The 24,516-nt window shown below is 55.7% G+C and overlaps 1 protein-coding gene across 1 annotated transcript; it reads left to right on the top strand.

The window, feature by feature from the left end:
* Window positions 1-569: 569 nt before the first annotated feature.
* On the top strand, window positions 570-23,330 carry Wnt4 (Wnt family member 4). The gene is made up of 5 exons (XM_021630820.2): window positions 570-818; window positions 13,085-13,320; window positions 19,513-19,644; window positions 19,731-19,873; window positions 20,487-23,330. Exons 1-5 carry the CDS (start codon window positions 742-744, stop codon window positions 20,952-20,954), a joined length of 1,056 nt encoding a protein of 351 aa, XP_021486495.1. The 5' UTR covers window positions 570-741; the 3' UTR covers window positions 20,955-23,330.
* The last annotated feature ends 1,186 nt before the right edge of the window (window positions 23,331-24,516 follow it).

The following is a 24,516-nucleotide window of genomic DNA, read 5'->3' as shown; positions in this document are numbered from 1 at the left end:
TGAGCGCTAGGGAGGGGCCGGACCGCAGAAAGCAGGGGCCTGAGGGCCAGGAGGGGTCCGGCGGGGACAGCCGGGCGGCACCGCAGCCTGGTGCGCCCTGAGCGCTAGCGGCTGGATGGCCCAGAGCGGCGGCTACGCTCGCTCGGCGTGGCTCTGCCGGGGTCGGCCGGGGATCCCGGCTCCCAGGCGCCGGCGGGGGGCCGCGGGGCGCGGCCAGGGCGGCGCTGCAGTGCCCGCAGCGGCGGGCTGGGGGAGCTGTGCCCGCCCCGTCCCTAAGGCCCCGGGCGGACACCCAGCAGCTGGGTCGCCGCGCCTCTAGCTTGGCCCAACTGCCTGCAGCGGGCTGGGGCTCGGAGCGCGCCCGGGCGCAGGGCCGGGGAGGCCCCCCAGGAGCAGCCCCGTCCCGCGGGCTCAGGCCCGCCCCCGTAGGGGGGGGTTGTCCCGCGCCGCTGGACCCGCCCAGGTAACCCCATCCTCGGCCCGCCCCCGGCCCGCCCCGCCGGCAGCCCGCCCGCCTCCGCCGCCGCCGCCGCCGCCGCCGCCGCATCCCGGCTGTGGGGCGGCGCTGACAGTCGGGTCCGCCGGGCAGCGGGCGCAGCAGCGGGCGGCGCGGCCGGCTGCTCCGAGGCTGAGCCCCGCCGCGCGCCCCGGCCCGGCGCCCCGGCCCGTCCGCGCGGCGCCCACCTGCCGCCCCGACGGGAGCCCTGCGGCCGCTGCCCGGGGCCGGGCGCCCGTGGCACCATGAGCCCCCGCTCGTGCCTGCGCTCGCTGCGACTCCTCGTCTTCGCCGTGTTCTCGGCCGCCGCGAGCAACTGGCTGTAAGTCGGGCTGGGGACCGGGCGGGGCGGGGCGGGCCCCGGGGCCGCGGGGTGCAGGGGGCTCCCGGCAGGTGTCTCGGCCACGGGGCCCCGAGGCTCGCGCTCCCGCCCGTACGTTCTGCCGGCCGCCACCACCGTCCCGGCTTCCCTCCGGGGGTCCCGGGACCCCTGCTAGCTGGCTCCGGCTTCCCCGCCCGGGGCAGCAGGGCTGGCAGCGCGTCTGCCCGGGAGGCTGCCCTGGGTGCTGGAAGACAGCGAGTGGGTGCGAGCGCTGGGCGGTGGCCCCGGAGCGGTGCGAGGTGCGAGGCGCAAACCCACAGGCTGACAGGTCTCAGAGGAAGCCCACTGTGGGGAAGGCGTTTCGGGCATAATAGCACGTTGATCCCGAAGAGTCTGGGCGCGCGCTGCACCGAGCCGCGCCGCGGGCTGAGCTGGAGGCGTGCAGGGACCTGTTTCTGTTTGGGGGGCGGGAGCCAGACGGAGAAGTCGAGGGCCGGACGCCGAGCCTCTGAGAGCCCGCAGGCTGGCTCTGGCCGGACCTCGCTGATCCCTGAGGCAAGAAGAAACTTCTCCCAACCTTTAATAAGGAAGGCGGCAGCCCCCATCCACCTCCAAGGGTCAAGAAGGAAGGGGGTGGTGACCACTGGTGACCTGAGTGTTTCTCCCTGACCGGGTCTGCGCTTGGAAGGATCCCTGGGAAGGAAAGCTAAGGAGATGAGCTAGTGACTAAGAGAACAAGGAGCAAGACCCTAGGCTCCTTCATCCCTCCTCAGTGACACTTCCCTATGGCCCGGGCTTAACCCTGGCCCCAACTTCTCCTGTCCAGAGCTCTGCCGCCTTCCACGGTGGGCAGCCAGTGGGGAGCCAAGCTGCAGTATTGATCTGAAAAGCACGAGGTGGGAAGGGGGGTAGCCAACAGTGCAGCTGGGGTTTCCATGGAGACAGTGGGAAAGGAAAAATTCTCTCTGCATCAAGACCAAAGAACAAATATCTCCCATGAAATTGCCCTGAGTGTCCAATGGTTGTTGCTATGAGGTCATTGTGGCCAGCCAGGGACTTGTAGACTGGAAAGGAGTGTGTTCGTTGGGGTCGGAGCCACCCAGAGCTTAGGAGACTGAGGTGATGTGGAATTCTCCCAGCTGTCCCGAGAGCTAGAGACTCGGAGGCCCGAAGAGGCTTCTGAGCTTTTGTTTCTCCTGGGGTCTTAATTTGATGAACGCTTGAGGGGCAATGGCAGAGTGGACAGAAACCAGGGCGCTACCACCACCCCCTTCCACTTCTTGTGTGCTGTCCCCTCCCCCAGTGAGGCCTGGGTTGCAGACCTGAGGAAGGGAACTGCTTTGGACTGGGGTCTCTGGAGCTACCTCTTAAATAGACAGGCTTGGAGACCGGCTTCTGTAAAACAGGTCTGAGCATCGGGGGAACCAGAAGTGGATCTGACCTACCCCAGCACCAAGTATAATAATAAAAAAAAAAAAAAAAACTAAAGAAACAAGTAGGAACTGAAGTGTGTAAGCCAGGCCTGCAGCAAGCACAGAAACAGCTGCCCCAGAAGGGCCCTCCAGAGCTCCTGGCTCTTTAGCTCCCTTTATAGATGAGGAAACTGAGGCCCAGGGGAGGGAGCCGAGCACTGAACCTGGATGCTTTAATCTCCAGTCAATGATAATCTACTTCTTGCCTGAGGCTGTCCTGAAGTTGACCCGGTACACCCAGGTAGAACCGCCACCCACCTTCAGCCGTGTCCACCATGCCCCGGTCCCCAGCCAAGGAGGCTGCCCCAGCTTCGGGTCTTGCAAAGCATGGGGAATTCCAGAGCTCAGTTCTTGAGCCTTGAGCCTGCACCGTGGGGGGTGGGTGAGGAGGGGAGGCCTGGGGTTGGGGAGGTTGGCAAACCTGTTCTCTTGCAACTGTGATGGCTCCTGTTGCCATGCAGCCCTGCTCTAGACAACCGGGTGAGCTCCTGCTCCGCCAGGGCTTCAAGCCAGGGGTCCCTCTGCTCAGCTCAAAGAGAGAAAAGGAAGGGACTTCTCAGTTGCCTACCAAACTGGAGCCTCTGAAGGGAAAGAGACCCCAGGGGCACACACACACTTGTAAGTAGGGTACTGCCTTGTACCTAAACACCTCCATCTTCACGCAGAAACAGGACTAGCCCCCAGATAAACAGGTGCCACAACCTAGCCTCCCAGAAGCTCGGGTCTGGGTACAAGAACACAGGAGAAGGGGCAGCTGGAATGGGCAGGACAGTGTGCATGCTCCGTGGCAGAGTAGAGAGCCTAAGCCTGGAGGCTGGAGAATAATGGCCTAACCATGCTCATTATCCACCGCCCTGTCTGAATCCTCACTACATTGGAACCCATTTTACAGATGAGAAGACGGAGGGCCACAGAGGTAACCCAGAGATACTTAGCTAGTAAATGGCAGAGCTATCTGACCCAAGTCAGCCTCCAGAAGCAACAGCTTTGGGTTGGCAGCTGTCCATTCAGGCATGGTGGTGGCACTGTGTCTTTCCAAGGGTGAGCCAAAGGCCATTGAGAGGGCTCAGCAGGTAAAGACACTTGCCAAGCCCGCCACCCTGAGTTCCATCCCTAGGACAGAATCGACTCCTGCAAAGTTGTCCTCTGACCACCACGCACCTGCACATGCAATTAAATAAATAGTAAAAGTCTGGGTGGCAGTGGCGGTGGTGGTGGCGGTGGCACATGCCTTTAATCCCAGCACTTAGGAGGCAGAGGCAGGTGGATCTCTGAGTTTGAGGCCTGCCTGGTTTACAGAGCAAGTTCCAGAACTACACAGATGGGGTTACACAGAGAAACCCTGTCCTGAAAACCATAAATAAATAGACGGGATGAGCCAAGCTGAAGGCCTAGCTTCAAAAGGATAGCTGGCAGCATTGGGCCAAGGGACAAGGCCCAGGTGGAGCTAGAGGTAGGCCTCTCTCCAGGGTGGGTGATAGCTGTCTGAGGTCTCAGGGCATAGCCTGGAGGAAAAGCCAGGGGTGTCTCTGTCTGCAGGCACTGGGGAAGACAGAGCCTGAGGCTGGGACAACTGGGCAGCCCAAGCCTGGGCAAGCCCAGAGGAACTGGATGCTGTTAAGCAGGCTAGTGTCTGCTCTACAGACGAAGGTGGCAGCTTGTGCAGCTCCCACCACTGAAGGAGGGCTGGAGGGTACCATCCATGGTAGAAGGCCTGCACTTGGCCCTCAAGGAACTGCCCTGCCACTAAGCTATGTCTGAGTCATGCCCCAGCACCAAGTCTACACCAAAAGGTCAGGGACACTTGGGCTCAGATCACAGCTCTACACTACATGCTGGGTGGCTTTGAGTGGGCTATTTCCTCCCTCTGGGCTATTGGCCTCGGCAGCTTGTTCTGAACCCCCAGCGGGAGAACTAGGAAGAGCTAAAGAAGAGCAGAAAGCGATGCATTGAGCAGGGGCCTTAGCAGAACCTCAGTGAGGGAAAAAAGAAACCCCTGCTGGACTCAAAGTCAGGCCCACAGAGTGGCTCGGAGCTGGGGCTCCAGGACAGACAGTCTAGGGCTTCTACCCACCTCTGCCACCACCCTGCCGAGGGACCTTGGACTAGTGCCTCCTCTCATCTGTAAAGCAGTGCCCGAGGACACAGATGGTTCACAGTGGTGCTCGGGAGGAGTAAGCCCATGCATGCGACATGCAAAGCACAAGGCCAGGCATGCTGCTAGAGACGGGCGCCCTGGCAGCTGCTAGAGGCTGGGCTCCGCTGCCACAGAGCTGCAGAACTGTGTCTGTCTATAGGGGTGATTAAAAAAAATGGGTACCTGGGGAGCTCCCAAGCCCCAAATAGTGTTGTCCAGATCCTTACAGATTTACGTAGACAGGAATCCAGGGTGTCCCCTCCCCGTTCTTCAGCAGTGTCCCAGAGCCAGGAGATCCAGCCTGGCTTGTGGGCATCCTTCTGGCCTGAGGCTTGTTACCGGAAACACACTTCGGTGCCACCGGGGGAGTAAAGGGAGGCGTCAAGTACCCTACCGGCTCCAAGTCTGCACAGGTGTGCATCCTCAAGCCAAGCTCACACATGCCTGTTTGCCCGGTGGGGACGTATGACTCCCCAGGCTACGAGTGGAGTGGGGTGTGACTCTCCAGTCCTGGTAGACCTGGGTAGAACCAGCCCCACGGTGAACACGTGCCCCCTCTCCCCCAGGAATGTTTCATTGGTCCCCTCTCTCCCACGACTTTGGGTCACGGTCACTAACACATACTGAGCACTTTACGGCTTACACTGGGACCCCTCCCCCTCGGCCCCTGAGGATATTTAGCAGCACGTGAGGCCTCTACTCACTCGAAGCCAGTAGCACACACTTCACCCCTTGCCAGCTGAAGACCCAGCATCCACAGACATCACCCGTGCCCCCACCCCCCAGCACACACAGTGAATGGATGTTCCGGGCCCTTTCCACGTACTATCCTAACTTCTGCCCTCCCCTCCCAGAGCAGAGGTGTGTGGGCTGCATCCCCACTCAGAGGCCTGGAGGAAGCAGACCCAGAACCAAGTCCACGTCTCAAGTTCTGACCTATGGAACCGTGACCACCTTCTACTATGGTTATATGACACGGTTATGTGGCCTCTGGTGCTTGTGAGGTCATGCTGTGGCACATGCGCCTCTGAATGTCCTCCTAGTACCTGGCACAAACATGCTAGTACTTGGTCACTAGTGGTAATGAGTGAGACAGGAGCTCAGTCATTGAGGGTTGGAGCCCTGGAGGAGGAAAGTCAGTGTCCACTCTCCTCAGGCTCAGGTAATATGAAAGCCCTGCCCTGAGGAGGTCCACAGGCTGAACCCTTCCTCACTAGCTAGAGCAGAGCCCACCAGCCAGTCTGAATCTTTCCCACCTCTCCACGTGGTGGGGGTGGGTGGGAAGCAGGACCAGGCTCTGCCTGAGGGGTTTGCTCAGGCGGCTGCCGGGACCCAGCTGTCTGCTATGGTTAGACTTTCTTCCCTCCACCCTGGATTAGCCATTGAGCAACTCAGCAAGTATCTGACAAGACAGTGTTCCCCAAACCTGTTGAAACTCGCCCAACTAGGGCCCAAGCCTCTGCCTCTTCTTCCTTTCCTGGGGGAGGAAGGTTGGCCCAGGCCGAACCAACCAAGCACAGACTGATCAGGGAGCTGCTGGCAAGGGGGACAGAGCCCGCCTTTGGCCCCTTCGGTCACCCCTCTGTTCCCAGCTTGCCCGCAAGAGGTGCTCCTGGTTTCCTCTGCAAGCAGCTGGGAGGCGGAGCTGAGCCACGACCCACAGTTGCTTCCCAGATTTCCACAAGGGTTGCCAGCTTTTATCTCTGAGTCCCAAGAGCTGCATCGTCAGTGATTCAGCCAGCCTGAGGGGAAGCTCACTCCCTGCTGTGACCCGCCAGTCCCCCTTCCCCTGCAGCCCCTCTCAGCCTCCCCCATTTTCTGGCAAAGTGGAAACCAAGTTATGTTTTCAAGGTTCTCCTCCAAGTCAGAACCCCCTACTGCTCCTGGAAGGGACTCGGTCTCCACAGAGAGCAGGGGAGAGGCAAGGAAAGAAGGGAGGACACATCCTGCGCCTGTCCTAGGGAGGTTCCTCCCACCTCGACAGCTCACAGGCAACCTTGGGGGTGCTGTTCCCTGCAGGGGATTGTTGATGCCGCCTGGAGAAGCCTCTGCCTTGCAGGGCCGCTATTCCCGGCCGCAGCCCTACAATTCCAGGATGGGATCCCACGAGTTTCTCTCCCAAAGCTGTAGATAGCGGAGCTCTCCCTCGTGAGTCATGGTACCTCACTGCCCTGGCACCCCCAGCTTTAAGGGTGATTCATAGGCATCACTGTTGGGGGGAGGAGGTCTCAGGGACCCTGAGCTACCATACAAAGAAGTGGCAGGCTTGCCCCTTAAAAACATGTCGAGCACCCACTGGCACGGGCACCGTCTGTGCTGGACTCAGAGGCCCACAGCATATTCATAGTAAAGCTGGAACTCCAGCCCGAGTCTCATGCCTTCTTAAAACTTACCCCGTGGTTGATGAGAACGGGAGCATGGGAGTAGCCCAGGTTTGTCCGCCTGCCTGTCAGATAGGAGTTCAGTCACAGCCCCTGTTGGGTTAGACCACAGAGGACCCTAACTGCAGCCAGTCTGTACTGGGACTCTCCTCAGGGATTTCCTCATATCTCCTCACTCTCCTCTCCGGGCTCCCTCAGCCATTTGGGAAAGAAGTTTCAATGTATCGGTGGCCAGGGAACACAGGAGGACCTCTGGTGATCTAAACAGAACTGGGAGGGTCTCTGCTGCCAAATCAGAGACAAGCTGAGGTCAAAGGGCACCTTAAACTTGACACCCGCTCACTCCAGGAAGACACCTGACTCAGGGAGAAAAGAAAAATGTTTACATCCTTGCACAGTATTGGGGGTTGCAGGGGGGCATCCAGGACCAGGTCTTAGTCTTTCTTGGACCCATGTCAGCAACTTGCTCCTCTAGAAGATGGAAAATGGAAAGTGAGGAAAGAAACCAGACCCCTCAATTAGAAGGAGGGAGCAGGAGCCCTCAGGAACAGAATGTTCTAGAAGTAGCAGGATCAAGGAGTTCAAGGCCAGCCTCAACTACACAGTGAGTTCAAGGCCAGCTGGGCGGCATGGCACTGTCTTTAAAGGAGGTGGGCTGGGAGATACAGCATCGTGGTAGGATGCTTGCGAAGTATGTGTGAGGTCCTAGCTTCAGTTCCCTAGACTGTGATAAAATGGTAGATAGATGCATGCATACATACATGCATACATACATACATACATACATACATACATACATAAACAAAAAGAAGGGTGAAGACTGAGTCTTCCGAGGGTGGGGGTAAGAGGAGTTAGAGACCCTAGGAAACAGGAAAAGTGGGCCCCAGAGGAGGGCAGCATTTCCCTCCAACTGAGAAAACAAACACAGGGCCTAGGAGAGTTGGCCTTGGTATTCAGAGTCAGGTCAATCTGGGGAGGAGGCACAACAGGGGCGCCCTCCCCGCCCCAAATAAAAACCACCGAGAGTGTCTTAAGTGCCACGCATCTCCCTGTGGCTCGCTCTCCAAAGTTCTAGCCAGGGGTGGTAGCTCCTTCCGGTGAATTCGGAGGCTCCAGAGACCACAGACAACACTGCACTGCGCAGCCACGGAGACCTCACTACGTCAGCGCCATCAGGCCCAATAGTACCCCAGTGTCCCTGCTGTAGATACAAGCCTCAGATCCGTCCAGGGGAGGATCAGGGCGCCTTGCTCAGGTCGGGGTCTGATGACGACACTGAGTGGTCCTGCCCTCCAAGCTCCAGACCATCTTTGGAGCCTAAGCAGCCTGCCCCCAGGCCCAGGAGCCAGAATGCCCCATTTTCAAGTCCTGATCCCCAGCGACCAGCCTTGGAGCTTTAATGCCTTCTCCTAGAGGGAAGAGATAACGGGCAGGGGTGCCCTGCTCTGGAGACATGGCTATGCAGAAGCATGTGACTACTGAGTGATGACACAGGTGACAGGTGCAGCAGGGGCCACACTCAGGGCATTCTCCTTCCCTAAACAGTCTCCGAGTTCCCTCGGCACGCTGGGACTTAAGCTGGACCCGAGTCCCCGGCTCTTGGTCTTCTTGTGGAGGCATTCTCTCCTCACCACCCTTCCCCCCCGATCCTGGAAGTGTCAAACAGATAAGCTAGGGCATAGGGGACTGCTCTTCCAGCCCTGAAAATGTACCTGGACATTCTCTCCAAAACCTACCGCTCAAATCATACCAAAGTGATTCACCATTCCCCTGGAAGGGCACAGAGCTGAAATGGAGCCAAGGCCTGGCTCTGTGAGGGCAGACAAGGCCCAAAGACAGACAAGCACAGGTCCAGCTGCATGCAGCAGAGGGTACAGGGCAAGAAGGGCAGGGAGGGCCACAGATAAGGCCTACCTCCCCATTTCACAGATGAGCACACTGAGTCCAAGGCTCTAAGATATTCACTGACTGGACTTGAGTGACACAGAGATAGGAGTCTGACCCAGGTCGTTTGCCTACACAGAGGACAGACAAGGGTCTCCGGGACAGGGTCACAGTGGAGGTCAGTACAGCAGTCACCCAAAGTAGTTGTAATGGTTGGTTGTGTAGCAAGGGTCCCGGGAGCTGCACATCCCTCCCCCGTCCCTAAGAACACTGCCCCAGATGGAGTCTGTGGCCCCTTGCTTCCACCTAGCTGTATCCTCTAGTGAAAGCCTCCCTTGCTTCACACACCAATCCCTTCGGGTACGCCCTCCTGCCAACTTGGCCTCCTGCCTCTCTGGTATGGAGGGCACAACTACTCCTAAGGAGTCTCTAAATGTGGCCTGGGCAGGCAGGGAGGCCAAAAGGAGGGGGCAGAGAGGCCTGGGCTGGTGTCCCAGCCCCCACCTGGACACTGTAGAACCAGGACCAGTGCCACTGACCTGCTTGGCTCCCCACCACGGCCGCTCTTTCCCGGCCCCTCTCCTCTAGAGTCCAAGGGAGCAGTGGGGAGGAGCCACAGAGGTGTGGATTAGCCTCTTCGATTTTGTATATTTTGTTTAAAAAAGCAAGCAAACCTGGAAAAGCTTGGGACAAGCCCAGCTAATTTTAGTTTCTAATGAAAACAGCAGGTGGTTGAGAGGATCTGATCTCCCTGGCAGGGCCAGGGCCCTCCGGCCTCCTCCTTGCAGGCTGCAGGCACAGAGGGGAGGGCCTCCTGGGGAGGAGCCTGCAGGACCCACTGGGCACGAGCTGGCCAGAGGCTGCGGCAGGGGCAGCCTGGGCTGGTGGGGTAACCTGATCGATGGCACGGCCATGGCTGGAGTCCTGGGTAACCAGGGCAGCAGGTGGCAAATCGCTCTGCCTGTGCTCAGCAACAGCAGGAAGAAGCCTAAACAGGGACAGCATAACAGGCCCGGAAAAGCAGGGATGGTCAGCCCCAGACAGCCAGCCCAGGGGCAGCCGACACCCGTCAGGCCCTGGCTCTGCCTCTCCCAGAAACGGCTGTGCAGTCGATATTTGAGCCCGACCCAGCTCCCGGGTCAGTGAATGGCACACGTGTCTCTGGGGGAAAGGTTGAGCCACCGTATGGCACTGGGAGGGACCACAGAGGCCACCCCCATCTTCCTGTCGCTTCCTTCCCTTATATACTCGTCCATGGGGGTGAGAGAGCACCAGGACAAAGCCCCCTAGCTGCAGACGTTAGCGAATACCTTCGATGTGCCATGCCCTATGTGAGGCTGAAGAGACACAGCCTGTGGAGTCAGTGCTCCAGCTGTCCAGCGGGGCAGATCCCCAGCCGGAGAGAGACTTGCTAAGAGTTACTTGCTGCTAGATAGATGTGAGACTTACAAATCGCTTCACCTCTGTGAGCCTCAGTTTGCTTTGTTCGTCTGTGAAATGAGGTCAGGTACTTGCCAGGCTCCAGGACAAGCATGTGGCACAAGCGGCGGCTATGGCCTCTGAGGACTGGGGTGCCAACCCTCTCTGACCTATGCCAGCTCTGGCACCTGCCAGAAAAACCCCTAGGGTCTCAGAAAGCGGGAGCAGAGATGGACAGGCCTCCCGTACATGGGAGGGGCAGCTGTTGTGCCAAGTAAAGGCAGGAATGGGAGGTGGGCACTGGTATTGCCACAGGCACTTTCTCGTCATCTCCCTGGATGCCGTCCCGGTGACTCACAGCTATGGCAGCCAGGCAGTGTCCCTGCCACTGTCACATCAGCCTGTCTCCCTATTACATTCAGAGTCCGAGGGAGGAATGCTCAGTTCCTCGAGTCCATCACTCCCGTTTGGTGGCATGGGATCAGCAGGCCCTCTTCTGCCAACAGAAGGACTCGAACTCTGATAGTGGGGAAGGCCACACCACCAGCTAGCTCACTTCGCCCTTAGCCAGCTCCAGATGGAAGGGCACTGGTGGGCTCAGGGCTCATGGGCTGACGGCTCAGCCAGGCCACCCCGCCTGTTCCTTCTAGCTGGAGACTTCGATCCCTGAATGCCTCCCTTCGCCAGAGGCCAGGTGGGGCCCAATCCAGCAGGACCTGACCTGGTTAGCTTACAGGGAGGGGAAAAAGAAGTTTAGATAAGGTTAGGCAAGATCCATGACCCAGAGTCTTAGAGGGATTGGGTTTTACAGCCTTTTCTGAGGGACCTAGCCTGAGTGAAGACAGGAAAATATCCAATGGTAGGCTCAACTTCTTGACCCTTCAAGGAAGGACGCTCAGCTTCTGAACACAGTCCTGGCCCACCGCCAGTAGCTGAGCTCTTGGCGCCCCCTGCAGGCCAAGAGCGATTCGTGGGGTGTGGTTCTGCAGAAGACCCCCTTCACCTGGCAAGGGAAACTAGGAGCACCCAGGCAGAGCTGAAGCCAGGTTCGTCATGTCCAAGTGGTCCCTTCTCCTGGCCCTTAACATACCTTTCTCCTTTCCAAGACACTCGGGTTCCTACACAGATCGGTCAGGGTTCTGCTAGTCTGAGGTATACCGCAGGACCTGGGGAAATGGCTCAGTCTGCAAAGTACCTGCTGTACAAGTACGGGAACCTGATTTGGATTCCCAGAACCTATGTGAAAAGCCAGGCCTGGTACAGAGGCAGTGAGGGCTGAAAGGGGTCCTGGAAGACCGGGAATGAATGCCAGGGTCGGTTGCTCTGGCTGGCTCTAAGACTACCCCATCTCCTTTGGCCCACCGGTGCTGCCTGGGACAGCTCCTAAGATGTACCCAGCCGAGCTAGGCGCATTAGCAAACCTTACCATGCTCCGTCCTCACAGCAGCTCCCTGGAATAGAAGCCATGACTACAGTATGGATAAGGAAAGCCAGAGCCAACCTTACAGCTGGGTGGGGGTGAGGGGGTGGGCAGAAAAACTCCTTTCCAGGAGCCAAGGACAGTGTGGCCAGGGATGTCCAAGGCTGAGCCTTCTGGGACTTGGTAGAAAATGTCACAGATACTTTTTCAAGACTACTGTGTAGGCTAGTGGCTTCCCACTGCACCTGGAGATATGCCCAAAGCTCAGGGCACACTGACACTATCTGAAGTGGGGCCCAGACACCCAAGCTCTCCGTGAGCCCACAGACAGATTCCCAATGCAGTCAGATTCAAGAACTAACACTAATCTGACCCACTAGTTTGACTCGCAAAACTTGGATGCTACCAGCCTATCTCTGTGGATGGAGAGTCCCAGTCTGCCTCCCTCCCAGCATGCTTTGTTCCTGGCTGTTTCTGCCAAGCCGTCAATCTCCAAGTCACTCGAAATCTAGCAACGGCTATGACATCAAACAAAATTAAACTCTAACTCTCACCGGCTGCAAATGCAAGGCAACGACTTGGCTTTGCCTACATGTTCTTCCCTTTTAACTGGGGGCTCAGGCTGGGGGTGGGGCTCAGCCTGAGTAGATCATGCACAACTATCACACACAAGGCTCCAGGTGTGATGTCGCATGTCTGTAATCCCAACACTGGGGAGGTGGAGGAAGATGTTCAAGGTTTTCCCTTGGCTATGTAGTGAGGTCATACAGGGAGCATGTGAGACCTTGTCTGGGGGGGGGGGGGAAGGAGGAGGAAAAGGAAGTAAAAGGTTTGCTAGGTCCTTAGGAACACCCAAGGTTGACCTCTAACCTTACAGGGATGTGCACACAAGTGCACGCACACACATATACAAACATGTACACACACTAATCTACATACACATACACACACACATATACACACATCCATGTGAACAAATATGCACACACACAATCAGTCAATCAATGTTTAAAAAAAACAGAGGCCTGCTGAGATGATTTAATTCAAATAATGTAAAGGGCTTCCCCTATGTCCAATTAAGTTCCATAAAACTTAGCTCTTGGGCTGGAGAGATGGCTCAGAGGTTAAGAGACTGCTGCTCTTCCAGAGATCCTAAGTTCAATTCCCAGCAACCACACGGTGGCTCCCAACCATCTATACTGAGATCTGGTATCCTCTTCTGGAGTGCAGGTGTACATGCAGACAGAACACTGTATACATAATAAATAAATAACTTTAAAAAATTAGCTCTTACCATGACAGTAAAACTTTCCCATATAAGACTTCCTCCGTGCCTTTCAGTTTGGTCATTCCCTCATTCGGTAAACAGGACAAGCTCCCTGCCCTTTGCTTCAGGCCCGTGTCAGACTTCACATACTGACCACTGGTCTGAGAGCTAGGGGAGGCTCACATACCCCACACCAGGACATGAGGCAGCACCCTGAGCCATGGGTGTGGGAAGAGAAAAGTGGCCATCAGGGCGGCTGTGCATCACACCCAACCCCTGTCCCCAGGTACCTGGCCAAGCTGTCATCAGTGGGCAGCATCTCCGAAGAGGAGACGTGCGAGAAGCTCAAAGGCCTGATCCAGAGGCAGGTGCAAATGTGCAAGCGGAACCTAGAGGTGATGGACTCCGTGCGCCGTGGCGCCCAGCTGGCCATTGAGGAGTGCCAGTACCAGTTCCGGAATCGACGCTGGAACTGCTCCACACTGGACTCCCTGCCTGTCTTCGGCAAAGTGGTGACACAAGGTGAGGTGGGGAACATTCTGGAAGTGTGGGTTGTCTGTGTGCAGCCCCAGGTGTCCAGGGAATAACACTTCTAGGGCCAGGCACCTCAGATGACACCCTAAGATGGTTCAGGGGCAGAAGCAGAGCAGAGCCCGAGCGAGGGCATAAAGAATATGATCACAGTGCTGGGTAGGGGGCCCAGGAGGAGCTGAGACAGGGGTACCTGCAGTGCTGACTGTGGTCAGGCACTGTCTTAAGGACTGTAAGAAGCACCCCACTAAACTTGCCAGCCCTTTGCGTCAGGCTTCTGCATGCCAAGCGCAGAATTCGAGGCACAGAGCAGTTAAGGAATTTGCCTAGGGTCACAGAACTAGAAAGGGGCAGGATCTGAGCATGCGCCAGGCGAGCTCTGTACCGTCACTACCAGTAAACACAGGGGCAACAGAACAGCAAGTTGGAGGGCTCGCCTGGCTGATGCTGGGTGCCCTGGAAAGGCTTTCCCAAGGAGGTGAGTTGAGACTGGTAACATGAGAGTCGAGCCAGGGCCCAACAGAGGTTCCTTGGAACTGGAAGGTTCCTTGAGGCACTGAAGTCAAGCCTCGGCCCTCCAGGGAATGCTGAAAGCCAGCTGCCTTTCTACCTCCTGAGCATGAAGCTGACATCAGAGCCACCAACTCGATGGGGCCCTCTGACTCGCTCAAGCTGCAGGAAGGGGTTGCCTGGGCCAACCTTTGTCTTGGCACCTGTGGGCCTAGACATCCTCGGCTGCTGGGCTCGTGGCAGACCATTTGGATGCTGTTGGAAACCAACTGTCATCGAAATTTGGAAGCCATTCTCCCAGGAGCTGGCAGGGGCTGGCAGGCATGAGCACACTTGGCATTGCTGGACTGTGCTGTTCTGAGAAAGAGACAGCTACCCAATGAGCAGTCCGGTGGAGAAGTCTCTGCTGATGCCCAGGGCCCAAAGCTGTACTGGTGAGGTCCCAGAGCCAGCCTTCCTATAGGTATTGCTCTCAGAAAGTCCCTCTCACACAGTGAGCATTCAGAGCATCCTCTAGAGCCATGGTTCTCAACTTTCCTAGTGCTGCAACCCTTTAACGCAGTTCTTCATGTTGTGGTGACCTCACACATACACATACGCACCAGCTGTAAAAGTATTTTGTTGCTGCTTCATAACTACAATTTTGCTACTGTTATGAATCACAATGTAAATATCTAACATGCAGAATATCTGATGGGGACCCCTGTCAAAGGGTCATTCGACCCCAGAGGGGTCATGACCCACAGGTTGAGAACCACTCCTCTAGAGGGCCTGGTGGATAGACCAATAGGGCTTTCTCTTCTGAGCTGTCACACCCGTCTGTGCCTCTGTATATGCTGTGTCCTCCCCCACCCAAGACAGCCATCCCTTTTCCACCAGCCCCCACCAACCCTGTTCTTCCTTCTCCCCCAGCCCTCCTCTCTGGGATCTATGCCTCTGTTGTTTCTTTGGAGATATTGTCTTACTCTGTAACACAGGCAGGCTAGCCTTGAGCTTGTTACGTAGCCCAGGCTGGCCTTAAACTTGGCAGTCTTTCTGCCTCTGCCTTCCAAGTACTGGGGTGACATTTAGGTGTAAAGCAGGCTCTATGTTCTTTATTTTTCTTGTTTTCGTAGAATTCCATATTTATATTAAAAAGTGGCAGGGTGTACATACTCATTATTAGAGTCACTGGACATTTTAGTATAGCAGACTTAAAACTACTATGTATCTGGCTATACACTGTTTTATGGAAACCATGTGTGTCACACTGCTTCTTTATACCTCCACACTGAAGTGTGACAACTCCCTGCCCATCCCGCCTTCACCATCACTGCATCCCCAGGCAACAGTGACGGCTCAAGTAAGTACCTGTCTCCTGGCATACCTCCGAACCTGGCGTGGAGGACAGTCAGTGGGTGCCATCTGGTGATGGACAGCAGATCAGGACAAGGACTTGAAAGGACAAGGAGAGGGGGGCATGATTGGTGAGTGCCATCCTGAAGCCAGGAGGGACCTCAGGAACCTGTTGGAACAGGTTTGCCTTTCTCACCTGTGGGCAGGAGCCAAAAAAGGGACTAGCTAGCCCTGTCACCAAGTTCTGGGGGACATAAGAACCCAGCAAGGCCAAGTGGAAACTGTTCTAAACTAAAGTCTGAGTGGCCTGGTCAAGCATCCTGTCCCTTTAGAGCTAAGTCAAGGCACCTTAAGGCTAGGCCAGTCACAATAGGCAGACACTAGCCACATCTGGGGGATATATCTGAGCTCATTCCATACACCCACCTTCCTCCATTTTGTATTTGGTTTTTGAGCATAGGCCTGGCTCTGGAGGCCCATGAGTTGAAGGACAGCAGAGACAGGCAAACCTGGGGCAGGTGACTTCATTCCTCTGGGTCCTTACCTGTCTCAGGCCTAACTCTCAGGGCTGTTGCTGCCACTCAGTGACTTTGAGTACGGGCCAGCCTCACAGGGGCCACCATCTTCAGCAGTGACTACAAACTGCCAGGCCTCTTGTCTCCAGCTCTCAAGAAGGGAACTCAGCAGGTTACCTTCTGCTTATCTGGTTGAGGCAGTGACCTCAAGCCATACAAAGGAAGGAAAAGATTCCCCTTTGGGTCCAGACAGTAGCCAGTGAAGAAAGGAGTGTCATTCATTGGCCTATCCTGTGCTATCTAACCCAGATCATCCTCACAGCAGCTCTTATGTCATCCCCAAGTCACAGCTGAGAAGTCTGAGGGAGCCAAAGGGTAGTGATGACCCAGATCCTGGCCCTGCCAGCTAGGAGAACTTGGGCAAGGTCTGTGCTCTCTCTGTAACTCAGTGCCCTTCCTAGAAAGTGGGGACAAATCCAGGGCCCACCTGCTGAGATCCTGGACAGTATGTAGGGCAACGATGGAGCTGTGCCCATTCCCTGGCCTCTGCTGGACACCCCCCTGGTGCCCAAAGGTCACCACACCCAGCTCCTGCTCACCAACCCAGCTCAACCACAGCCAGTTCTCCCCCAATCTCAGCGCCTTTCTGCTGAATTTTTGGCTTCCCTCCCACCATCTGGAGAGATGTTGCCATGACGTACTCCCCAAGCCTCGAGTCAGAGGAACTCTACTCCCATCCCCATTCTGCCATTTGCTGCTGAAGAGCCCAGAGGCAAGCCTTAGGTTTTCAAGAGAGCAACCTCAGATTGTGTGAGTCCTTAAGGGGTCAGTGCATAGGGAGACCCCTGCCCACACTGGTTCTCAGAAGTAACTGCTATTGGACCCATAGGACCACTTTGAACCCCCAACCCCAGGCAGCTTTCAGCCCCTCAGAAAAAAAATGGCACTGAAGGGCAAACCTAAGGAACCCCTGGGACTCAGACCTGTGGAGCCAAGTCTTGGAGAACTCTGGGCGGTGGAGAGGGGGAGAGCAGAAGGAAGTTGTGTATGTGGGAAGGGTAGCTGGCAGGATGGAAAGGGAAGAACGCTCCAGGGTGGGCGCTTGAGAGTTCTGCCTCCCTCTGGCAGCTACAGCATGACCAGCGTGAAGTGTCTGTGCCTCCCCACACACACCACAGCACTCCCAGACCCACCACAATGTCCTTCTGCCACGAAACAGCTTCTGAGGAAATCAAGTCCTGTTGGGTCCTCCTGCAAGGGCCACACTACTGAAGGCAGATAGCTGGAACACAGGGTCCGTAAGAAAAGGCTGAGTTCAAACTGCAGCTACTCCGCAGCCTCGCTGGGTAACACTGGATGAGCTGTCTGGCCACTCAGTGCCCCACTTCCCTGTATAAAATGATGACAAGCATCTATTCCTATCATATTGCTAATCTACCAAGTGCTCAGACAACACCTGCACCCAGTAGGCTCTCTGTGAGCTGTAGCTTTGGTTAGTAAGGTCTTGGAGAACCTCTTCCTTCAGTCACTCAGAAAATGAAGATATTATATGGTGACCTCAGACAAAGCAGATGTTTAGAAAATGAGGCAGTGGTCTCCCGAGCAACCCCACAGAGAGACTGGTACCACCCCCAAGAACCACTGGCACTAGAGGGCAGAAGTGAATGAGATCCAGGGCTGGGCAAGGACTGCCTGAGCAGCTAAAGAAGCAAAGGGATCTCCCAGGGCAGAGGGCTGAGGCTGCCCACCAGTCCCATCAGCCCCATCTCCTGGGACTTCCCTTCCCCCTTGGTCTTTGGGGCAAAGATTTGTGCTGGTTCAGGCCTGGAAATACCAGAAATACCAGAAACTGAAGTTGTCTCTCTTCAGGCGGCCACAGCATAAAACCAACCAACATGAGCCTGCTATTAACCTCAATTAGCTTGGAGAAGATTCCATCCCAGACTGGAGCTCCATTGCTTCAGCCAAGCCCCTCAGTGTAGGCCCAAAATGGCCAAGCAGAGAGTGGGCAGTGGAGAGGATGGGGGGGTGGTACTCCCTGTTTTGAGAACTGTACCAAGAACAGGGTGTCCTGAGTGTTGGGGGCTGAGCTGCCGCCCACTCCAGTGCCCAGGCTGGGCTGCCTCTGTCCACAGACTGGCACAGTGGAGGTGACTGTTCTCATCTGACCATGGTGACTGCTCCCCAGGGCAGCTGGGAGCACAGGCCTGGGTGTCGTAGAGGTAATTGCCAACCACGGGGCCAAAGCCTGCCCCCACCACTCCTGTGGACACAGACCCTGCATCGAGAGACAGAAGGACAGTCACAGCACACAGAGGCCCTCACAGGGTCTTGGATAGGAGCAAGGCCCGCTGTCTGGTCACACACCCAGCCAGCATGCACGCTCGGCTCACACGCTGTCCCAGCTCACCCCCAGAAAGCAACTCCACAACAGCTACACCCCCAGGCACAGTTCCTAGGAGGATAAACACATCCATTCAGGCAGGGGAGGAGGGCCGACACCAAAATAGAATTGCTGAGCAGCCATGGGCAGAAGATGCAACCACTGCAGAGGGGCGGGCAGACCTGTGCTACAGACTCCTGATTCTATCACCTCCTGATGGTGGGGCTGGGACGAAAGACTCCTCCCCTCCAAAAATCTACTGGCTACTCTCTGGACACTGGGAACAGATCAAGCCAGCAGGGGCAGGGGGCTTGTGTGAAATACCCCTCCTACCCTGGGTAAGCAGGAGGGGCTTAGTGGTAGGAGCTGTCAATACTGTAGTTTGTTCTTCAAGTCTTAGGGAAGTGGGAGACATTGTGAGCTGCAGGACCAGCCTGAGGCAGGGCCTGACGGGAGCTTAAAGCCTGGTGACTGGTTCAACAGAGGGGCAGAGCTGGAGTGACAGTATGGCTATGCCCCTTCTCCGAGCTGTAGTCATCTCTCCTCCCCCAGACTGTCACAAAAGAACATGACTGTCCCTTGCCTTCTGGAGGAGACAGTGAGAACAGCATTCTTCAGGAGCTGAGTGATCAAGTGCTGAAGCCAGGCTGTCTGCTGGCTCGGCCACGTGCTGTGTGACAAGCTGCCAAGCATCTGTAAAATGGGGGTGACCATAGCTGTTGCCTTAACAGGCTGTTGGAGGATGCAATGGTCCTCACGTGTAAAGAGGATTCAGCTGCTGGTGGATCAGAACAAGGACCCACTGTGTGCTTGGTATGCAGGCTTCCCACCTGCTGTGTCCCTCCTTGGTGCCCACCACTTGGCAGCACTCATATACCTTTCCCTTTCTACAAAGAAAGTAGACGTGGTTTTGGAAGGACCCTGCAGTCTTCCCAGTCCGGATAGCCATTCTGAGCTTGGCATTAAGCTCAGCAGGGCCTCCTGCTCTCTACCTGACTTCAGATGTCCCTAACTACATTTGATATATGGCCTTTGACATAGCTCCCTGCTAGCTCTCCCCTCCCTGTGCCTATAGGATAATTAGGCACTGTGTTTCCGTTCATATGATAGGAGCGTTCTGCGTTCTGTTTAAAGCAAATCAAGTATCCTTGAAGTGCCTAATTCCAACCAATTATGTATACCTATCCTTGGAGCCCCCTGCCCACTCTCCAAGGAGCGTGAGCCTTTGCTCTCTGGAATTAAAGTTGAACTAGCTCCCTGCAGTGGTTCCGGCGTGTTTGATCTCGGTACAGTGCTCACAGGCCTTTCGAGGCATGTGCCTCGTCTTGTGGCCTCTCTGGACTTTGTGGGCTGGGGAGAGCCAGCCCCATCCCCAGGCAGGAGGAGAACCACAATGTGGTGCCCTAGGACCTAGCCCTTGCCTCCCTCTGCCTCCCACAGGGACCCGGGAGGCGGCCTTTGTATACGCCATCTCTTCAGCAGGTGTGGCCTTTGCAGTGACAAGGGCATGTAGCAGTGGAGAGCTGGAAAAGTGTGGCTGTGACCGGACAGTGCACGGGGTCAGCCCACAGGGTAAGCACAGATGTTCAAAGGGGAGGGCAGAGGCCTAGCCCCAGCCCAAATTGACCCCAGCACTCTTTATGCCCTCTGCACCCCAGGCTTCCAGTGGTCAGGATGCTCGGACAACATCGCCTATGGCGTAGCCTTCTCACAGTCCTTTGTGGACGTACGGGAGAGAAGCAAGGGGGCCTCCTCCAGCCGGGCACTCATGAACCTTCACAACAACGAGGCTGGCAGGAAGGTAGAGTGGCACCGTCCCTGTGGGGTAGGGCTGCACGGGCAGAGTCCCTAAAATAGCCCCACAGCTGCTCTGGAAAGGTTGGTCCCCTCACCAGGCACCACTGTCGGCCAGGGGTTGGTAGTGGGGAAAGCAGGTGCTATACAGCAGTCTAGGTGACCCCATCCATTCATATCTGTGAGGATCCTGTCTCGGCCTCTGACAAGCAGAGGCACTGGGATTCGAACCCTCCTGTCCACCCACACATCATTTGCTTACCTGTGACACAGTCTGCTTTCCTGATGTCTACTTCCAAGGTCCCTGTGGAGACTCAGCACAGCACTGCGCTCCCCATCAGGTCATCTACCACTCAACCAAATGCTTTCCAGAACACAGCCTTTCACTGTGTCCTCCAGCAACTCCAAGTGCCCAAGGGCAGGGGCAGCAGCTCACTGCTCTGTCCCCAACACTGCTTGCTAGCTCAGCAGAGCATCCAGTAGACGTTTATAGAAAGGAGGCCCAACAGTGAACCCCTTGACTGTGCATCAGTCCTCCTGTCCACCTGTTGATCCCCAGGGGCCCTCCCCCACCCTTCTTCCACTGTCCCTGATCATCCCTCTCGCCTCCTCCCCTACAGGCCATCTTGACACACATGCGGGTGGAGTGCAAGTGCCACGGGGTGTCAGGCTCCTGCGAGGTAAAGACATGCTGGCGAGCTGTGCCGCCCTTCCGCCAGGTTGGCCACGCGCTAAAGGAGAAGTTTGATGGTGCCACAGAGGTAGAGCCACGTCGAGTGGGCTCCTCCCGAGCACTGGTGCCACGAAACGCACAGTTCAAGCCGCACACGGATGAGGACCTGGTATACCTGGAGCCCAGTCCAGACTTCTGTGAGCAGGACATACGCAGTGGAGTGCTAGGCACGAGGGGCCGCACGTGCAACAAGACGTCCAAGGCCATCGATGGCTGCGAGCTGCTGTGCTGTGGCCGCGGCTTCCACACAGCACAGGTGGAGCTGGCTGAGCGCTGCGGCTGCCGGTTCCACTGGTGCTGCTTTGTCAAGTGCCGGCAGTGCCAGCGGCTTGTGGAGATGCACACGTGCCGGTGACTGTGCCCGCCTGTGCCCAGCACCACCCGCGTGGCCCAGGGAAGGCCGATAACTTAAACAGTCTCCCACCACCTCCCCCAAGAGATACTGGTTGTATTTTTTTGTTTGTTTGTTTTGGTTTGGTTTGGTTTTTGGGTCCTCAAGTTATTTATTGCCAAGAATAGAAGAAAGGCAACCCCAAGGGCACCAACCAGGGCCTCCCCAAGCCTGAGCCTTTGTGTGTGGCTGCCACTGACCAAAGGGACTTTGTTGATGCCTCTGGCTGTCCACATTGACCACTGCTGACTACTCAGCTGTTGTTGGTGTCCATTTTTCTACACACAGACTAAAACGTGGGTAACACGGAGTGACTGTGGACCCCACCATCCAGGGAAAGATGGCCCTATGGCAGGGATGGCAGGCTCCATCTTGGTGGAATTCATATCACCTGCAATAAGGGAGCTTGCACCTTTCCACCCCATGTATACACAGGGACCGCTAGTAACCCTGGCTCTTAAAGTCTCTAGAAAGGGAATGGACAGATACCAGGTCAAAGGCCGAGGGCTCTTAGCCCTCACATGAGCAGCTAGATTCCAGGCAAGCACACAGGTGAGGAAGGGGCAAGAATGCCCACCCAAGGCCTGCTTGCCTTGGTTCCTCCTCAGAAGGGAAAACTGTCCCTACAACTGGACTCTCCTAGGCAGGGCTAGGCGGTCATCCTGGATCAGATCCTAGCTTGGGCCCAGCAAGTCACACCCCCTGTGTGAGTCACGCTCACAGTGTTGTCCTCTGTGAAACTGAGAATGGAAATGTCACAGAGAGAGACAGGAAAGGGCTGTGCAAAGAGATTCCAACCTACGCTATCTCATTCACTTAACAAAATTTATTGAGCAAACACTATGGCCTAGGCCCTGTTCTGGGGTATCTCCCTTGGCAATCACATCTGTCCTGGGGACAAACACAGAGGCACATGTCCTCTTTACAATAGGTACTCATGTCTGTTAGCCCCACAAGACCTTAGCAGAGGAAAAACCAGGCCCCTCCTTGGTCCCTGTATCCAAAGGCAGAGATACAGCAGGTTTCCTTGGGCCTGAGCAATGGGACAGGGGCTCTGGCTATAAGAGCCAGAGACCGACCACACTGGAGCCTACAGGGCTGCAGAGGGATAAGAGGCTGAGTTAAAAGGGGGAGCAGCTGGAGGGCTGACTAATGAGATCTCAGAATCCGAGGCTTCTCTATCCCCAGGACCTCAGATCCCCAAGGTCTTGAGTACAATAAGGACAAGATTCCCTAAGGGACAGCATCAGTAGCTAGTGCCTGGCCCAGTACACCAGCCAAACTGTCAAGAACCTACCAAGTGTTTGTGAACAGGATACACACAGACCCAACTGCTTCTCAGTTGGATGATCAATCCTCAGACTTTCCAGCCTGGTCTCCAAGTTGTCCCCATGTCCAGGATTCCAGGATTGATGTCTTCAGCTCTGGACTCCCCTTTGGGACCCTGAAATCCCAAGGTCTTTACTACTGGGTAAAACCCAGGATTCCGAATATGGGCTTAGGCCTGCACAAACTCTCATCTGGGCCTGTGGTTTGTGCCTCCTGGGGTTGGCTCCCTCATGAAGAGGGTCAACACCCTTGGACCCCATCCAAGCTCTCTGCTCACTGTCCATCTGGAGAGGCAGCCAAAACCAAGTGAGATGCTGGAACCACATTCAAATGCAGGGATAATCTTGGGCAGGCTGTCTCTGATGTGGATGAAAGCTGAGCTGACCAAGGGTCCCCACAGCTGCCCAGCTGGGCCCACTGTTCCTCTGGTAGACTCAGTTTAGCACCAGGGAAGATAGGACCCCCACACACAGAGAGCCAGGTCCAGACAAAGCAAGTAGGAGAGCTGCCCCTTCAGAGAATGCTGAGCCAAGGATCCCATCCAGAGGCTACTTACTGGTTTGATGGGCATTGTCTCCCCCAAGCTGACCCTCCCTAAGTTCTGTAGGCTGTGACTAGGTGAATCAGACCACAGGCTAAAACCACTGCCAAGGCCAAAGGAAGCCACAGCCACAGGAAAAGAACTTCACTAGACTTGTCCAGCTCCAAACTGTCTCAAATACAAAGAGCTGGCACAGGCCTGATATAGCTCACCATTCTTGGGTCACACAGGACCCAGGAAACTAGCCATAAAGTCCACATCCTACCTGAACCACGCTCCACTGTTCTTGTCCCAAGGCAAAAGCGGTGTTCCTCTAAGGCCAGAGCTGGATAAACCCCAGCTCTGGATGCTGCTACCCTATCTGCTGCCCACCCCATCCCCCAGTTTTTATACGAGGCTCCTTGGCACTGTGACATCCCCATGGCATAGTCTGAGATGCACGATAAAATGATTATTTCTTTATCTGGCAATTGTAGCTGTGACTTTTTTTTAATAGAATAGGGAGAAGAGAAATACTTCAAGAAGGACTGGATAAAGCAGCTACTATTTGCTAAGTAAGTACCTACAAAGTAAATTCTAAGTATGGGAGCATCCCGTCCTTGGCTTTTTGCTTCTGAAGAACTGGTCAGAGGCCTATCAGGACCTCCCTCATGCTGGCTGAAATCGATAGCAGCTTGGTCTACACTTTACCGTGAGCAGCCACGTAAACTTCGCCCTGACTGACTTCAACATTCATTTCAAGTGTTTGTGTGGGGATAGAAACCTGATAAAGCAGGTGTTGATGCGAGACACAGGAACAATGGAACAGAACCACATTCCCAAGACCTGAGGCTATAAGGGAACTCGAGAAATAGAACCAGTCAAGTGGAGGGATGGGGTTGTTCACAGGACAATGACATGACACTAACCTCTAATCACTCACACTCACATACACACACACAAAAGGAAAATCCTCAGCTGAGGGTCCTTGCCATGTGGAAACCCCAGGGACCCCCCTTCTACCTTCACCAGCTAGTGCCCCCTCACAACAATGAGACAGATGCACAGTGGCCTGGGGACAGTCAGGCTATGTGTCTGGCTTTCCAAACACCTGATGACACAAGGGGCTGAAGGTGTGCGTGTGCTTTCTGGGTGGCAGGGCAATGTGCATTTGTGATGAACAGGCAGGATGAGATCAGGGGCAGGGACGGACAGAAAAGGGCAAATCAGAGTCAAAGGCAGGAAGCAGGACTGGAGATGTTAGGACCCAAGATGCTGGAGCTTAGCCATTTCCTAAACTGAGAAGATCCCAGCCACAAACACTAGGCTTGTCAGAACCACCATGCTGCCAGTTTTCCACTGTGTGGACCCTTTGGTGATTTACTATCCTCTTTGGAGTTCATTTCCTCGTCTGTAATATAGAGCTCCCCACCATGCACACTTTATATAGAGCTTTCTTAACAGAATGTATTTCTTGGAGATAGTGAATAATGTAGCAGAAGATAGAGCTAAACGAACACCAATCTCCCAGAGTGGAGACAATTGAGCAGAGACCCCAGGATTGGACACTAGCATGCAGCTCGGAAGCTGAGCCATCGAGCAGCATGGGGATTGCTATGAGCCACTGCACTCCACAGTGGTCAAGAACCAGGGACAGGAGTGTAGTCAGAGTAGAGG

This window comes from Meriones unguiculatus, chromosome 3 (assembly GCF_030254825.1).
Source record: "Meriones unguiculatus strain TT.TT164.6M chromosome 3, Bangor_MerUng_6.1, whole genome shotgun sequence".
NCBI lineage: Eukaryota > Metazoa > Chordata > Mammalia > Rodentia > Muridae > Meriones > Meriones unguiculatus.
This window is presented reverse-complemented; position numbering and strand designations above follow the sequence as displayed.

Excerpts from the sequence above, each read along its gene's own strand:
- Wnt4 (XM_021630820.2), top strand. The coding sequence starts at position 742 with ATGAGCCCCCGCTCGTGCCTGCGCTCGCTGCGACTCCTCGTCTTCGCC. Across the intron at positions 19,645-19,730 it reads GCACGGGGTCAGCCCACAGG|GCTTCCAGTGGTCAGGATGC; the intron begins GTAAGCACAGAT and ends TCTGCACCCCAG. Across the intron at positions 19,874-20,486 it reads ACAACGAGGCTGGCAGGAAG|GCCATCTTGACACACATGCG; the intron begins GTAGAGTGGCAC and ends CCTCCCCTACAG.